The 18,571-nt window shown below is 42.6% G+C and overlaps 1 protein-coding gene across 1 annotated transcript; it reads right to left on the reverse strand.

The window, feature by feature from the left end:
• Positions 1-4,592: 4,592 nt before the first annotated feature.
• LOC119659933 (zinc finger CCCH domain-containing protein 14) lies at positions 4,593-18,556 on the reverse strand. The gene is made up of 7 exons (XM_038068273.1): positions 18,415-18,556; positions 17,984-18,206; positions 11,460-12,894; positions 11,343-11,401; positions 5,684-6,247; positions 5,350-5,616; positions 4,593-5,235 (listed from the first exon to the last, which is right to left on the reverse strand). The coding sequence occupies exons 1-7, from the start codon at positions 18,451-18,453 to the stop codon at positions 5,012-5,014; spliced, it is 2,811 nt and encodes a 936-aa protein (XP_037924201.1). The 5' UTR covers positions 18,454-18,556; the 3' UTR covers positions 4,593-5,011.
• Positions 18,557-18,571: the final 15 nt, after the last annotated feature.

An 18,571-nucleotide genomic window follows, 5' to 3' on the forward strand; every position in this document is an offset into this window, starting at 1 on the left:
AGTCGTTCGGAAATTATAGTCACATGCCAGGTTTATGTCGATCGCTGTAATAAAGGGCGTATTTATCGGTCCGAATGACGTTCAAATGGCTTCGCTAAAACATGTGTTTCTTGAAGAAACCTAAGGTTTATGGACTACATATAGCAGATTAATGGTCAGTTAAGGTTTTATGGCTAAAATCGCATTCTACTTTTTTAATGCGCTTTTCTCGAAACTGCATGTTGAAAATCGGCTGCCACCATAATCCAAAATTTATCCAACGAAATTCTTTGAAATTTTCACAACTTATTCGGAACATATTTCTACGGTCTGCAAACTAGGATAATTGCGATCCATTCAGTATTTTTTTTATTTATTAAAGAAGCCGTAAAACAACACCAAAATTCACAAAAAAAGAGTTTAACACGGCACCAAAAATTTAACTTTTAATATTTTTTAATAATCCTAGTTGGCGAACTGTAGTTAAGACTGCACATTAAAATGCCGTTTACTTGTTTTCTTTGATCACATGATCACAGCGCCCTCTAGCGTGGCAGCAGAAAAATATTTTTTTTTGGAGATGAGTATACAGATTGCTTTGTTTTTCAATAACGAACTATGGGATCGAGCTGGAAAAAATACTATGCACGCTCAAGATATTAATAAATCTATGGTGAAAGATTCATATTTGTATCTTTATCCAGTTTTTCACAAAAAATTTATAAAAAAAGCCAAAAAAACGGCCTCCACACGGGATGACCCCCTTAAATGGTTAAAGGGGGGATTATAAATATTGACGAAAATATTCATATGTATAATATCTGTCAGTCAAAGAAATCTTTATTTCTCACGAAGTAATAAACCAAATCAATCGAAAAGTACACCATTAAAAACGGGAAAGGTAGAGCTTTCAAATGAAAAAAATATTCAAAATGGCCATACACCGATCGCTTCACGCACAGCATGAAGCGGCATTTCTCGAGCTGCACGCACGATGCTGGCCTTCAAACTGTCCAAATCGGTGTAAGTTCGATCGCAGGCAGTCTCTAACTTAGTGCAAAGGCTGTAGTCCGGAGGATTCAAACCTGGGCTGCCTGAGGCTCATTCATGCGCTAACCACTGTTGAATTATCTTGGCTTTGTGAGCAAAGGCCGAGTTCTGCTGGAAGTATCACTGCTTTCCAGCGAATAGAGATTCACTCAATGGCTCGACTACACACGCTCGCATTGGTTTTGAAGCCGGCCTCGCAGAACCGGACTTCGTGATATGAGACACCCCACCATACCATGACTGAAGTCGGATAGTAACGACGTTGGACTCGCGGAGCATTTTTTTGGCTTCATAACAATTGTAAGCAAATACTCGATGATTTTGTCGGTTGAATTTTTCCTCGATGGTAAAAATTTTTTCATCAAAAAATAGAATTTTGCGATATTTGAGAAATCCTTGCAGAAGAACAGCACACCGAGCTCGCCATATTTCCTTCAGTTTTGGCATTAACATATGGCTAACGCACCGCCGGTGCGCACCGAAACTGAGATCTTCTCGTAAAATACGATTCATACATCGTGTTAAAACGCCCATTTCTGCTGACATTCGTTTCTGCTTGCGAAGAGGATTGCGACGAACACGCTCACGCACAGCATGCACGACATTTGGGCAACGTACGGAGCGCGGGTGCCCCTCCCGCGTCCTGTCAACCACATCAAATGTTTCACGGTATCGAGCTAATGTCCTAAAAACGAATCGTTCGTTTACCGGCAGCTTTTTTTTAACAACCTATGAATCTTTTTCGCCGTATTTACACATTGGTGCAACGCAATAATCGCGCTTCCTTTTTCGTAGTTACCGAACTTCCTCGTGTTGTCTTCCACGCGCTACTGACCTTTGGAACCTGAAAGCCTGGCGGAAGTGGGGTATGGTTGGGTACTCTCCGTGCGAAGTGTTACCAGTTTCGAAGGCCTAACATTTCTCGCTATACGCATCGACTGGCAGAGCTTATGGTTATACTATGTATATGCCTACATACAAACATGTCTGTTTGGGGTAATTGATATTCATATACAAATGACTAAACAACTAAAACGAAATAATTCTTTGCGACCCCATTCATATGGACTCACTTCGTTGTGGTATTGACGAATTGATATATGATGACGTCATACAAAGGTGGAAACTGTAACCGCTCGCGCATACAGCAAGTTGCATCCTTCTACGTTGAATTTAAGGGAGCCGCCATACATGCAAAAGGGGGGTGTAAATTTTTTTTCACCAAATATAGTCATATGGAATATCAAATGAAAGGTCTTTGTTAGTACTTTCCGAAGCCAGTCGCAGTTTTGACATTTGCTGGAAAGGTGGACAGCATCCAAACATTTTCATCCTGGAACCTATACTACCCATTGACCACCTGGTAATCTACATGTGTGTCGTTGTTTGTTACGAAAACTTGTGATAAAAGGTATTTGGTGTCGCTTATTTGTTTTCTCAAAGACCTTTTGGTGATTAAATTGGTTTTTTCTCCCAAAGTTTTCATCGGGACTGCCCTGGTTGAATTAGACTCTATGATAGCGTTATTCGTGCCATTTTGTGCGGATGTTTTATCTAATGATCTAATTCTGCTGAGCGCATCTACAAACTGGTGTTCCGCCAACGGCTAGAATTGCTTCTTGAGGCATTCTACGCTTCCTTGAAGGAGGGCATTTTTCCTTGTCGCTGGAAAGTGGCCAGACTCGCGCTGATCAGCAAGGGTAAAAGAGACCCGGAGCTCCCGTCTGCATACCGACCGCTGTGTATGCTTGACACGGCCGGGAAAGTGCACGAGAAAATTATCAGGAGTAGCAGCTGAAGCGATCCGCGCTGCCAGGGACTCATCGCCAAGGCAGTTTGGGTTCAGAACAGGGAGATCCACAGTGGATGCTATTATGGAGGTGGTAGATGCGGTTCATCGAGCCGAGGTACACAGCCGTCGATCACGACGGATAGTGCTCTTCATAATGCTTGATGTCAGAAATGCCTTCAATTCCGTAAGGATCTAGATGGGATATAGATATGGAAAAAACCGAAGTCGTCATCTTGATCAGAAGGAGAATCCCGACCCTGTGTCCCATATCGATCGGCGAGTTGACTATAGAGTCAAAACCAGCGGTTAAACACCTTGATTTAATGCTCGACTCGAAGATGAGCTTCTGCGAGCAAATCAAAGCAGCAACGGGTAGGGCCACAGCTGGAGTCGCGGCCTTGAGTCGGCTAATGGTTAATATTGGGGGCCTTATATCTACTAGGAGACGTCTCCTTATGGGATTAACGCAGTCGGTTCTGCTCAATGGGGCGGTGGCATGGGCTGATGTATCGTGGTGGAGGTGCATCGTAAGCGCTTTACTCCAGTGCTTTGCGAGTGGCGCCTGCTTATTGCACCGTCTCCGAACCGGCGGTGATGGTGATCGCGGGAGTGATCCTCGTTGCCATCCTTGCCAAGGAGCACAAAGCTGTACTGCCCGTGGTGGTTGCCCGTGAAGAACTTCAACGCACCCTTACCGAGTGGCAACTTTCTTGGCAAATTGGACTGCGCGGCTCATCGACAATTTAGACATGTGGTTGAACCGAACGCACGGTGAGATTGATTATTTCCTTACCTAACTTCTAAGCGGGCATGGAGGTTTTCAGTCTTACCTGCACAGGATTGGGAAGGCGCGATCTCCTAATTGCTTTCTGCAATGGAGCGGCGGACGACGCTGAACACACCCTTTCCTCTTGCGAGAGGTGGGACGGATTTCGTCAGCAGCTTTATACAGACACAGGGGAGTTCTCTCCAAATAACATTATCAGAGAGATGCTGAAGAGCGCTGGCAGCTGGAATCGTGTTGTGTATTATTTTCGGACTCTTCTTATTGCGAAGAAGATTGAACTCGACCGGTGAAGAGATCGGATGGTAAGGGGCTCCCTGAACTAACAACTCCATTGGTGAAAGGAATTCCTTGACCTGAGGGCTCCCTAAGCCGGGAGAGTAGGAGGGCTAGCCCGAAGTAATGTGTTAAACGGTTCCAGGCTAGTTCTCTGATGACAGGGAGGTGTTTAGTTGGTAGTCCGACAGCGTACTGTTGCGGGAGCTCAACACTCTGTGCGTAAACGCATTAACCTACCCTACTCCCAAAAAAACAAAATCTTCGTTTAATATTTGAGTACCTTTTCGTAAATAATTTGAATATTCTGCCTATTGTTGTCACTACTGAACTGTTATACTTTGGAATTTGGGCCATGCAAGAGACTTGTAACGAGGTACAATTTGCAATTGAGTGTATTCGTCTTAATAATAGTCCAAGTCCATTAAGATATATAACATGGAAAATATCCTTTACGGGCGACAAGCGGATGGGCTGCGCGATTCATTCCCAAGAAGACAATCAGGTCGAAGATGACAAGATGCCTTAAAACGTTGAAGCAAAACACTTTTTGATTTGTTATTCTTTATATCGGCAAGTCTCACACACATGACGAGCCCCTTGAAATCGGAAAGTATTTACAAGAGGTACAAGGGAAAATGGATTTTGGAAAGAAAGTACCGTTTCCGTTCTTCCCGATGTGTAATAAATAAAACGTCCAGCCAGTTTGTATTCAAATTAGTCCTTTTTTATTCCTTTGTTTTGAATTTATTTTTTTCTATCACTATTTCTTCAAAGTCATACTAATCTTAAATATGAATAGAGAACAAAATATTCATCATATAACGGTCAAATGAGAATAGTGCAGCAAAATGAGGAGATGAGAACAAATGTTATGAGTTGTAAGAAAGTTTCTAACTTTTCCAATCACTATACAATGACAAACTCTGAACAGTCTCTCACTATATGCATGTATGTCACGCCAACATGTGCCGTAATAATTATAATAAGATTACGTATAGCAAAACTATATCTATATATATATAAGAGATAATTTTTAAATAAATACAATTATCTAAAATTAATATTGATTTTTATATTCATAACGGTATTAATATGATACACTAGATTTCAAAACTTTATACCGACTATTAGCCCAGCGATGCGACCCATTTGAATTTGTCCTTAATAGGGGGGATATCGTGATGATAGAAATTGCATTCGACTTTATTCATACAGTTTTTACCGAACCGGCACAGTTTCGGATGGTAGAAATTGCACACGGAATTGGTGCAATTGGGATAGTATTTACATATTGCCGGTAGCGGAGTTGCGATGATCGATTTGTAATTCTGCACTGGAACCACGTGTGAAGCTGCAACAAGAAGATTTCGTGATAACCAAATTCAGTGCATGAACTCATCGAGCAATCAAGACGGGAGAACCATCTTCAGTGGAAAAGTGAACACAATTCATAAATTATACTTACATAACGGCGGAGCAGCTGACTGTGTTACGGGGACACTATGTTGGAAATTGCATGACACTCGGTTGCAAGTCAAGTCGAATTTGCATTTGGGATGCAAAAACATACATTTGTCGGCGAACTTGCAATTGGGGAACGCTTTGCATGGTACGGTTGGATGGTGAAATTCACACGAATCCCCTTTGCCGCAAGTCGGGAAATATTTACAGCGTTCTTTTGTTTTTGGTTTTATCAGGAGCGTCGATGCTTCCACAGGCACTGAACTTAGCACTGCAAAATAAAAATAATTAATTGTTAACAGATATCAACCTGATACTCATAAAAATGCGCTACTCACGTTCCGGTATGTTGTCATACTTCTTTTCTGTCTTCTTTATAGAAATCTTCTGTTGGTTTTCATCATGCCTTTCTCGGTCGCGCTCCTTTTCTTTATCCTGAATGTCACGATCGCCGTTTTCACGATCACCACTTTTAGATCGTCGTTTCGACGATTCTTCATTCAAGTCGAATTTTATAGGCGATACAGTACTTCGCTTCCGCTTCAGATTGGGCTTTTCGGCAGATTTTGGCAGTGGTGGAGTTGTCGACCGCTCTGCAGAGAGGGAGTGTTTCCTTCGATTCTCCTTTGTTGGACTTGCACTATCCTCGTCTTCCGTGTCATTTTTTATGATGATTTTCTTAACTTCTTTGGGTTTTTCGTAATTATGGTGATAGTTCTCGTTCGACTTTGCCGATTTAGAGGACTTTGAACGTCCAGCATCCCGTCTCACCGTTGATCTTGTTGAGTGATGACTGTGAGTCGAGTCATCGTTTAAATCCAGTCTTTTGATTTCCAGGCCGTTGATGTTCTTATCGACCACACGGATTTTGTGTTTACTTACGAACTTCTCCCGCGATTGATCTAAATAGAAGGATTGATCATGAGTTTTTAGATGACTTATATAATAATACGCTAACAATTTGATATTGAGCACAATAAGAACAAGTCGGTGTCATGTTTCATTGCAAAATGTGGAGAGTATAGAGCTCTCGAAGGCTCCTGAAGTACCTCCATAAAAAGCCACAACTGACAAACAATTCTCAAGCCTTTCTTTATTGTATGTTCTTTAAGAATAATTTGTCAAATCTTACAAACTAGTCACAATCAGCATTTTTTGCGAGTGTAATGGAATGTCATAATAAAAAATAAAATGTTACAAATGCGTCACGACTTAACCTAGTATTCAGCACAACCGGGATCGGCCTACATTATCATCAACGGTATGACAACCGGTATTTGGTCTAGGTCAACCTTAGTAAGTTGCTCCTAAAAGTTGTCTGACGTCGCTCCATCTTAGGCAGAGTCTGTCACGTTTTCTGTATCATCCTTACCCATACGGATTAAGTGACCCCCATGGCAACCTATTCAGCCGACTATTCTCCTACAGCCGGTCAAACATCTTTCGCTCGAATGCGGCTAAGAATTCGCAATTATTCTTACTGCTCCCAAGTTTTCGAAGAATGTCGAGGACCGACAAGATCATTGTTTTGTACAGTAAGAGCTTTGACCCTACGGTGAGACCTAATCGGTTGTATTTTCAGCCCCAGATAAGAGGATGTATTAAGGGTGTTAAAGTTGGAGTATCCTATCTTTACTGCTCTCAGTTGATCAGTGTTATTTGATATTCTTGCTTCTTTCGTTTTTGATGCTGACAATACATGGTGACAGTGTTTCGTTTTGACTTCAGTTATGTCCAAGTTAAGATCTCGCGCCTCCTGCTCGATCTGGATAAAAGGAGTTTGTACGTCTTGAGTTGTTTTCCCATAATATCGTTGTTATCAGCATAAGCCAATAGTTGAGTGGACTTGAAGAAGATGATGCCTCTTGCATTAACATCACCATCATCCAGAGCCAGGTTAAAAAGGATGCATAATAGGGTATCCCCTTGCCTTGGACCTTTCCTGATGATGAATGGAAATGACGATGAAGCGTTGATGGAACTTATGGCTTTATTCCAATTTATTATTATGGGCTTATTCCAACAGTTCTTCGTTCGCTTGTCACAAATCTTTATTTCACCAGCTTTTCATCGATTACGAGAAAACTTTCGGTAGCCTGAACACCTATCATCAGAGCCATATATGATACGCAAGATGTCACATACTGGATCGAGGTAAAATCTCAGAAGAATTTAAGGCTTAAAGTGGAGTCTGGCAGGGTTACATCTTGTCACCGATATTATTTTTTCTTGTTATCGGTGACAACGTGTCATGGACTTTCTCAAAGAGAAGCCGATAGAGTCAGACTGAAGATAAAATACCAACAAAACCAAGCTTCTCAGTCTGACGGGTTATTTTATTTTTCCTACCTTTGACCAACCACTGTCAATTAAAGGTTCCAAGCCTTTGCCAACACCTGGCGTCGTCGAATCATGGGAGTACGCTGGCCCGATACTATTACAGACTAAAAACTTGATCAGCGCACAGGCTTGGCACCGGTACGCGATTTCAACCTGCACGACTAACACACTTTCCGTTGTTTTGAAGACGGCGTTGCCGATTTTGAACTTAGTCAAGGCATATCACCAAAGCCCTGTAGTTTCCGAAGACATTCCAAAATATGCACGCCTTTTGAACTCTTCGAGTTTACTAAAGCCTTTGTATTCTGTTAAACCTCCACTTTTTTCGTATATTTGAATGATGTTCTGGTCTTCCTATAACTCCAAGCATTTAGAGTACCGCTTGATCGTGTGGTCCCCAAAGGTTAACGAGACGTTTGAGACCATCAAGCAACAGCTGGTGAAAACAAACTTCTGCTAGCCGTATTCGTCGATGTCTCATCCATCGCCGTAGGTGCTGCCCTTCACCAAAAGATGAGTCAAATCTGGCAGCTGTTGCGCTTTTTTTTCAAGCATCTGAACGCCAATCAACGGAACTAAAGCACATTGCACACTAGAAGTGCAAAACTGCGAAACACGTGAGGAAAGAGGTAGGCTTGTTCCATCCGTCCACCAAAAGCTTCCAGACAATCAATCTCGATTTAATTGGTCCTTTGTGAGCCCCACACGGTTCCGGGTATTCCCTCATAATCATCGATGAGTTCACACATTGGCCTTAGGCGATTCCTCTGGAGGACATTTATGCATATACTTGTGTTGAGACCCTCTGTCGAGAGTGTATTCCAAGGCCTGGTCAAGGGCGCAGTGCGAGAGCTGAAGTGCTCACCAGTAAAGTAAAAGTAAGCCAATTTTTATAAGGTTTTGTTTCACACAAAACTTTAAAAGCGCGCGGATCATTCAACTTAGAACTGTTTCTGAGTAATTTTAAAGAATTCGGCTGACGGTATGTGACAATTGTCGAATTGTATCGATAAAGTATAGTAAATAATCTGAGTAATTGTTAGAAGAATGGGATAGCTGGCCAAATCGACTCAAGTGGCAAGAAACTGCATAGTGTAGCCAGAAAGGTGTTAGTATCTTAAAAAACAATTGCAGGACAATAATTTTTTATATTGTTAGAGCAATGGATGGATGAAATAAAAAAGAGAACAACTGCATCTGCAGGAAAAAAAGGCTCTACGACCACGATAATGACCCTTTCACACACCTGAAAACCCAATGACTAAATTTAACCGGAAGTACTAAAATGTTCCCAACCACTATACTTCCCAAGCATAGCACTGAACCATTAGTTTTTGTTCTCAAACTTGAAGAAGTCTGTAGGCACAGGAGATTTTATTCGATTGAAGCGGTCAAACAGGAAACTTAGATTTATTTTAAGGTGCGCGATAAATCTGACATTACAAAAGGTGTAGAAGTATTGGAGGAACGCTACAAAAACGGTGTTGCTTTCGGAGGAAACCGCGTTGAACATAACGTGAATTTCAGCTGGAAATCGATCGCCTCCTGGGTACTTATGATTCTAAGCCGATAAATTGCACGGATTGTCGGTAGTGGCAGCATTTCTACCTCCAATTCGCCAATATTCTGGTTGTTTGTTTTTGGTAAAATTTTTCCGCCTGCGGTTGTTCTCTGAACTCTTCGAGTTCCCAGACCGTTTGATTCTCCCTCATGTCCGCGTTCTTTGAGATTGTTACCTTGCTCTGTGAACAGAATTTTTACTTTCGGTTGCTAATTTGCAATCGTCATTGACCCAGTTGTTCCGAATTTCTTGCGACTGGGACTAAATATATTTGTGGGCATCTTAATGGTCAATGGTAGTTCTGAAGTTCATTTATCGATGCTAAATCTCTTCGTTATAGATATTATGTACGGCTTCATTGTTTACTTTCACCTGATGATCTAGGGTTTCAAGGTGTTGTCATTCGAGCCCTGAGCACCAGGTCAACGATCTGAGTCTCCCCGCCCCCCTATATATACTGACATTCATCAAGTGGTCAATTTGGCCGAAAGTGACCCGGCCTGAAGAGACCTATGCTTGTTTGTGGACCACTTGCCGCAACTTGCCTTCCAACTACTATTTCGTGCGACTTTGCCAACTGAATAATTTGCAGTCCGTTGTCATTGTCGTTGTCATTACGCAAGCTATAGAAACCGACGAATCGCCTCAATATGAGGTCCCTCCCACTTTGCTCTTAAAATCTCCAAGTATGATTTTGACAACATAACCTGGACCATTCTTTAGCGGTTCGTTTCACTGCGTTTTCTTCGTCTCCTCGGAAATTGAACCCTGTTCAGCCCAGTCGCTTTAGCCGTATATTGGCGAACCTTTCAGTCTGTACAGGGAATGCATTTTCCATAAGAAAATGCGTAAATCGTTTGTGTAAAATCAGCTCTATTCCAGCTTTTTGTGGTTTCGTAACAATCGTTTTCCGTGAAAACGCTTAAACTGGAAGACCACCTGGCAGAGTTTCTCCCGTTTTTATTCGAGAGACACTCGCCATCATGTTTTTCGTCTGCAGTTCTTCATTAAAGAAGATATCCCAGCAACCACCACATAGAGATATTTCTCCTCCTATTGGATTTGGTAGCAGAGTTGTTGGTATTGATTCAACTTTCGTTTAAGAGCTCACTTTAATCATCTGAATTCTTCACTACTTTATTGTATAACGGCGAACGCCCGTGTGCCGCTACTTTGTAAAGCTGAACGGTATGGATTTACGGTCAAATCAGACCTAGATGCTAAGGTTGGTACCTCAATCACATCTTCCAATGATATATGAAAAGACCACAGTTTAGTGGAAATCGAAACAGCTGGACATATTACGCAAGTACCTTAATGCTGAAATGGGGCTGAACCGATCGTGGAAAAATTGCGTGAGAAGTGACTTGGATCATCCATGGTCATAAAATTGAACGGAACAGAGGATAAAGGAAAAGAAGAAATGCCTTAATACCAGCAACATCAAGTAAAGACCATTTCATTGTAGTATTTGCGCTGCTACTTGATATCTACAAATGAAAATTGACTGCCAGTGTCACTCGAATGTTCCCGGGCATTTGTCTGCAACGTAATCACACCGACCTGAATGAATGAAGAACTATGGAGAAACGTCGACGTTCACCGTGCAGTCATGGCCGGATGGTTTGCTGTTTAGAACATTAAGCTTTAGCAGCGGAAGATCCCGGTTCTAATTTCACTGGTGGCAAAGCAAAGGCTGAGCCAAATTAAAATCATAATCCCAGATGAGCGTAATATTGACCATATTGCTTTCTCTATTAAGGACTCGGAATGAAGTGTATACTAGATCAACCCTAGCTGATAAGAGGGCTGGCTCCACGGATGTGCATTCCACTATACTTCATTAGCACCATTGAACAGCAATCCGCGAAGACATATGCGAATTAGAAAAGAGCTTGAAAAATAAAAAAAAATCGAATTTTGTCCCCAATCGTAGCTGCAGATATTGTGCCAACACCTACAGTTGCATATGTGCCCAATGCTGGGAATTTTCACTGAAAATTCGACACTATCACCAGCATTTCATGTCCTTTAGTGCTTTTAGTAGCTAAAATCCGACAGCACTCGAAATTATGATAAAAACAAAATCTACTCACCATCTAATGTCACAACGAATTGAGTTTTACTTCGTTGAATTGCTTGTTCTCTCTCAATACTGTAAAGAAAATTGCGTTAGTTAATTTGAATGAGCTACATCTCTGGCTGAAGCTTACCCTTCATACTCTTCGTCACTATTCACTGAATTAATGGCTCGTGGCACATAAACAAAATCGGTATCAGAATCGCCGCGATCTGAAATCGGTTCCGGTATGTATTCATCTTCGTCACGTTGTGCTCGACTTGATGGTCTTTTCGTTCCCGTTGTTGCATTTACTTCTATAACGATATTATCCTTAGCAGCACGTTTCAGAAGAGCCTTACGATTCCGATCGCGGTAGGATTTCGAATATAACTTTTGTGATCGTGAATTTACATTAGGCGATAAACTACGTGAGTTGTCCTTTTTGGGGGGTTTAACTAATGCTGTAGATTTCTGTGCTTCAGCAACGGCACGTAACAGAAGATTTTTGCTTGCTTGTTTACTAGGTGAAACTGGCGGTCGGGGTTTAATCTTGATTACCGAGTTGACTGGGCGATCGATGTCGTCTGATTCATTTTCCTCATACTCAGGCTTAGGTGGAGCCACTATTACACGAGAACCAATTCGTTGCCGGACAACCTGCTTTGAATCGTCCTTATCTTTCACACGAGGAGGCCCCCTAGAATTTTCCCTTTCAGATTCCTGTTCTCGAGATCGCCCACGGTCACGCAGATCTCTGTCGCGTTCACGCTCGCGGTCTCTCTGCCGTTCGCGATCACGCTCCCTTTCAGCCTCGTTCCGCCGAAATACAGGAACGTATAGTTCTTTTTCACTTCGCCTATGCGTGGATAAGCTGATCACATTCTCTTTGGATCTAGGGCTCTTCAAGCCAAGTCGTTCGTGTACGGGACGTTTTGGACGCGATGACTCCAACGTTCTATCATCATCATCAGTTCTGTTAAACGTTATGGGGACGCGCTTGTTTGATTTCTTTTCAGTCTGTTGGGATGATGTTGGACCATCATTTGATTCGTTGATTTGGTTTGAAGTGAAAACAATTGGACTTTTGGCTTTATTCCTCTTATTTGCTTTGTCGTTGATGTCATCATCGAACTCTTCGGCATCTTCTTTTATATTAAGAAAATCCTCATCTTCACTTTCATCCGATGCAATAGCTTTTAGCTGGCGCTTAGCTTGATCGATTTTCTTTTGCAATTCTTCTAATTCTGCCAATTCTTTCTGATTCGGTATGCGGTTTTCGCCTCGTTCTGCTGAAATTTCTGTTATGGTCGGTATGTCGAACTGATCGGTTATGTCTTTGTTCTCCTTCTTGCCACCTTTGACTTGTATTGCGGATTCTTCCTCCATCGTCTTCTTTGCCTTTTGCAATAAATGATCTGCTACAACATCAGAGATATTCGCTGACGACGAAGCGTCCTCAGTGGTTTTGTCGGAATTAGAGCGTTTTATTCTCCTTTCTTTTCTTTTCTCTTTTTTCTCCTTTTTAGCAGTAGACGAAGTTGTTGTATTTTCAATTTCATTAGCTTTCCTTTTAGCCTTTTGGACAACTGGAAAAATAAATGTGGTTTTGATCAATAATTACAGCCAAACAAAAAAATGGTGCTCTTCTGTATATTTATGTTATTTAAGAATCATGCGAAGTTCTCCGCATCTAAGGAAAATCGGGATAATGTGCATTTTTTATTTGATATCCTGAATGAAGTATTCTTTAAGATTATGTGAAAATTTGAGAGTAAAACTAAGCAAGCTATAGCGATTTAAGCAACCACATCTCATACATTACTCAGCGCGGACTCGTGGTTCGAATTGCAAAAAGCTGCAGCTGCTAATGCATTAATGGATTTGTTCAAACACAAGTATAGCTCTTCCCAAGGATGTTTGGATGCCATCAAGCCTATCTATGAAGATCTGAGCAAAGATGAACTCGAGGTGCAATGTGTCGGGCGTTTACGCGGAGCAATAATGAGCGTTCGAACCAACTTATTTGGGAAATCTCACCAAAGCACTTGAATGAAATCTCTGTCATCGTTGAGATTGCAACTTCTGTCGCAGTCTGTGTTTTCAATTAGGGTTCTTTGCTTTACTAACCTTCATGCAAGGCGTGAGAATCAGTAGTGGACTAAGTGTCCATGGGCGTGGTAAGCCTAGCAGAGGCGGGAGCAAAGCGATCATCTAATCAAAGAGCTTTGGTTTTTTGATTTCAGATGATCCAGCACCGAGTTATGGGGAGCACCGCACTCCTTTTCCACTTTTTTCAATTGACAAAAATTATGCCTATTTTTGCACAAATTATAGTACCCTCCCCCTGACAGGAGGAGTAGAGATTTCTTAAAGTTGACTTTGTTGACAAGATAGGTGATCTGAATATCAAGCTGGGCTCTGGCGACATCTTGCGAAAACATGCGATGGGGAAATAAGGTATGTATAGGTGGAAGGTTTATGGATTCCAGTAGCTTCCATCACCTTGTTATTGGAGGTACATTGTCCGAGGACAGAGCTTATCATAACATTTTGGTTTCAAGTGGCTGATTAGCAATAGATTTAGGAGTTGCATGTGCGTAACAAAAGAGACGCTAACATTGGCCTCGAAAGGGATCCACATCAGATTATCGCTTCATTTCCTTTGTGTATTGGGCCCGCAACGTCAGCATCGAAAACTAACCAACCAAGAACATCAAACCGCACTGATCAAACGCAAAGAATAAGGATAGGAGAATACAACTTTGAGACCATTGACAATTTCTCCTATCTAGGGTCGAAAATCACAACCGATAACAGTTACGATGAGAAAATCCGCGCACGGTTGTTGGCTGCCAAAAGAGCCTATTTCAGCTTACAAAAACTGTTCCGCTCGAAACATCTCACCATAGGGTCAAAGTTCTTACTGCATGTATTCCTCAGAGACTTGGGTTCTTAGCAAGAAGAATTGCGAACTCTTGGTCGCGTTCGAGAGAAGAATCCTCCGAAGAATTTTTGGCCCCCTACATGAGGATGCACGATTCCGTAGCCTACATAACGACGAAATCTATGAGCGATACCATGACCGTCCGGTGGATAAAATTCGGCTCAATAGGTTACGGTGGACAGGTCACTTAATCCGTATGGATGAGGATGATCCAGCCAGAAAAGTCTATAAGGGCAATATCTATGGTAGAAAAAGAAGACGAGGCAAACCCTGCCTAAGATGGAGCGATGGCGTAGGTCAGGACGCCAGACAGCTTTTAGCGATATCGAATTGGTGGACCTCGGCGCAAAACCGGGATGTCTGGAGTTCCTTATTATGGCAGGCCTAGACCGGATACCGATTGTTGCACCGTTGATGATGATGATTGGGCCCGCTACTTATCACGAGGGCCCTCTAAGTTCAACATCGACCGTTTGTTTGATCCAGACGCCGCTCGACAGTCGGAGAGCTATCTGACTAATCGAACGACAGATACACAAAATAAACCGCCTGTGAATATCATCCATCGTAGTATGGAAGGTGATAAAAAGGAATTTGTTATTGCGCTGGCCAGGGAAGCGGAAGATGCCACAGAAGATAATATTTCAGAACTATATAACCCGTCATGATAGAACTTGCATATGGTTCATCCATCTCGATGGTCCTGTGAAGCACGTTGACGGTCGATCCCCATCGATGATGACGAGCGGCTGAAAAGCTGGAAGGAATCACATCCGGTGAAATTCCGCCCCTCATGGATGAAATAGCTAGTCACCGTTACATGCGTATACGGATTGTTCCTCCAAGCAAAAGAGAAATCAATGCAATCAAACGGAGTAAAGCGCTGGAATTTACTCCGGGGGTCCTACAGGGTTATTCGTAGCTGTAGTTTTTACAGATCTGCTATTTTCACTTATATGAAAATCGTGGGAATACGAGACCTTTCCTAGTTCTGGATCCTCCTGCATTGACCACATAAACACTCTATGGATCATGCTGAAAATGTTCGCGGAATTTAAATCATTGCTTCATCCGCTTTTCATCGATTTCGAGAAAGCTTTCGACAGCATAAACAGGACTGTATCTGGCGTGCTCTACGCACAAGGGACTCTCCGCAGAAATTAATAGCTTTTGTCAGAGCCCCTTATAAACACCCAAAGTGCCACTTCCTTCATCGAAGTAAAATCTCCGAGGAATTTGAGGACCAAAACGAAGTCCGATAGGGTTTCACCTTGTCAAGGATATTTTTTTTCTTGTGATCGGTGACGTTTTTTGTGCTGGTTTGTCCAGACAGCGTGGAGGTCAATGGACCATGACATCTTCTTTCAAATACCTCGACTTCATGACTTGATGAGAGAGAAACAGATGCCAGTTTTCTCTGAGGTGAGGCAGCGTCTGACGAGTTGCCTCTGCCCTGGACGAAACCGTTTGTCCTATAATCATCTAGTATGCTCTGCGGCAACACCAAGTGCCAGAAGAACTCGTGCGCTGGGTTAAGTTGCTCCACCACGATCCGAAAAGTAAAGTTAGAAGTGTGTTGGGTGAATTAAAATCGCTTCGTGTCTCTGTCAGTGTTCATCAAGGAAGCGCTCTCTCACCACTCCAATTTATTCTTAAGGACACTGTCACACGGGACATCGCTATGCACTGCTTTATGCAGATGTTTTCTTAGCGTCTAATAGCAAAAATAATCTCGAGCAGCTTGTCCAAAAATGAAACAATCGCCGCATGCAACACAGATTGAATCTGAATAAAACTGAATTTCTGACGACCAATCTCCCCAAGAACTAATAATAATAATCGTTGGCGCAACAATCCATATTGGATCAGGGCCTTAGAGCACTTCATTCAAGACCGTAACGGTACACTACAGTGAACTGTAGGAGGCAATGTGGTCAGCATTGCGCTCGCCCGAGATTATTACCCTGATTTGATTGAGTCGACTGGTATCCGATGTCAAGTCACGATACAAATCCCACTGCCACCAGCGAGATTTGAACCGCGGCCTTCCGTATGACAACCCACAGTGCTCTAACCACTGAGCTATTCGGACGCAGAAGACGGACAAGAACTGAACAATTTAAATATCTTGGCTCAATGCTATCAGCCAATGGAGAACTGCGTTATGAAATTGCTTCACGCATTAACGCAACCTGGATGAAGAGGCGTTCCGCAGCTAGTGTTGTTTATGATCAACGAATTAAGGAACGTTTCAAATCTAAAACTTATCGCAATGTCCCTTCTATGGGTCTGAGTGTTAACGGACTATGAAAGACAATGAACGCCATCATCCATCATCACAATAATTGGGACGAAGTTGTTGCGTTAAACTAGTGGCGTAACACGTCTTGATCACATCCGCAATGAGAATATGGGTTTCACCCGTCGTGGTAAAATTACGAGAAATGCGTCTTCGATGTCACGTGGTTCGCGCTAACGAGAATTCACTCGCAAAGGTTGCTTTGAACAACGAAGTCGATGTTAAACGACCAAAAGACCCACCAAAACAACGGTGGCTTGATACGCTGGATGGGGTTTTGAGAGACTCACGAATGCAACCAGATCAGGCCTTTGATTGAACAAAATGACACAACCGATCAGGACCGCGCTGTCAATGGATTAAAGAGCAAAGAAAAAGATTTTGTTGAAGGAGTCATAAACATCGGCCAAGTGATGACCTAGTTGGCGATGCATGAAACATTTCGACTTTATACGGTTACTTGGTGAGCGATATGAAGCACACATGGAGACTGCAGAATATCCGTGTAGTCCCAGTTGTGGTTGCTGCGATGGGATTAGCACTGCAAAAGTTACATAAAACCCTGGAGGCGCTGTTATGCCAAACACGATTTAGCCGAGCTGTCAGTTCGTCTTGAACAATCCGCAGTTAACTGGCCACCGAGTTTGTGATCCTGGTGGGGTATCAGTTGGGAGTTTTTAGGCGGCCGGTGATCGATTGAAGAATGATTCAGCCCTCCAGCCGGCCGTAAAGGAGAACGCATAAACCTGTACATCCGTGGGTTGAATTTGGGGTCCGGCCGGAGGTTGCCGGGTAAACCGTCTATTGAACATCCTGCTTTAAGTGCTCACACAAAACAGTATCTCAACTTTACGTCTAAACGCCGACCAGGGTAAGAGTTGGACTAATGCTGCCGCCCGGCTTGCCAGTATGCGTATAGCGTCCAGTCCAATAGGGCCACCTGGATGGACGGTTCAAGAGTAAATCACCGCTTATGTCAGCCAGCCATCTGCCTCCGTAGTTTAACACGACAGCGAAACTGCCGAAATCGGACATTCCGCACTATATTTTCGAATGGTCATGCACACTTAATAAAACACTTCATCGCTGTAATGCGTGCTTTTGGCTTCAACCCATCCTTTGATTGGCTGCCCTAGGTTCCGGTCAGGCGGGAAAAGGTATGGTAGGCTTTTTGCCACATTTGATTTTAGAACTCCTGCACACTGCACTTCCCCCTTTAATAAAGTAAAGTATTTGGGACCATAAATCGCTTCCAAAACACATGTTAACACAGCGAACTATCGACGGCTGGTGAGTGCTCACCCTAATGGAACCTATCGACAATATTTTGTTCATATTGCCATCATACTCAATGCTTCACGTCGTCGACATTAGAAATGCAAATTCACACTATCGAAAAGAGTCAGCCATTTTTGTATAAAACGATACTTACCATTGGCCGGCAACGTTACTTCCTGCAACTTCTGAAGGACCTCATGTAACCACGTCACAAATAACTCAGTCTGCGATCCGAGGAACAAATTCAAGTCGCCGATCATCTGCTGCTTCGATCTCTTATTCGCCACCATTATCATCACATAGTCGGGCAGCTCGTCATCGATGTAGCCCGCTGCACCGCCAGTTCCTAATTCAATCAGTTTCGCCTTGACGGCACTCTGCAATTGATAATAACAGATCAGTCAATTGTTTGCTGTGTATCTTAAAACCAGGGAGTCACTGGAGAAACTTATTTACGAGGCGAAAAATCAATTGGGAAGTTTTACTTCCTGAAAGCCAAAACTTATAACCTATGGGGGGATGTTTACCAAGAGTAGTTTGACGATACACAGGTGACTTTTGTCCACAGAAACTATCTCTACCTACCCGCATCTTTTGACCGACCTCCGTTCCTAGACTGTCCATCTTTATGGATGTTTTATAAACGTTTAGACGGTCCGAAAATAGGTATATCCCTCTCGACCGATTTCTTCACAATTTTGACATTTGTTTTCTGATAGAAAGTATGACGTCAAACATTCCG

Source organism: Hermetia illucens, chromosome 6 (genome assembly GCF_905115235.1).
Source record: "Hermetia illucens chromosome 6, iHerIll2.2.curated.20191125, whole genome shotgun sequence".
In the NCBI taxonomy this organism is placed as follows: Eukaryota; Metazoa; Arthropoda; class Insecta; order Diptera; family Stratiomyidae; genus Hermetia; species Hermetia illucens.

Bases quoted from the DNA above. Each gene is read 5' to 3' on its own strand.
- LOC119659933 (XM_038068273.1), bottom strand. From the start codon at position 18,453: ATGGACAGTCTAGGAACGGAGGTCGGTCAAAAGATGCGG. The intron at 18,207-18,414 runs GTAGGTAGAGAT...TATCAATTGCAG, and splicing joins AGGTCGGTCAAAAGATGCGG to AGTGCCGTCAAGGCGAAACT. The intron at 12,895-17,983 runs GTAAGTATCGTT...TTATTTTTCCAG, and splicing joins AGTAACGTTGCCGGCCAATG to TTGTCCAAAAGGCTAAAAGG.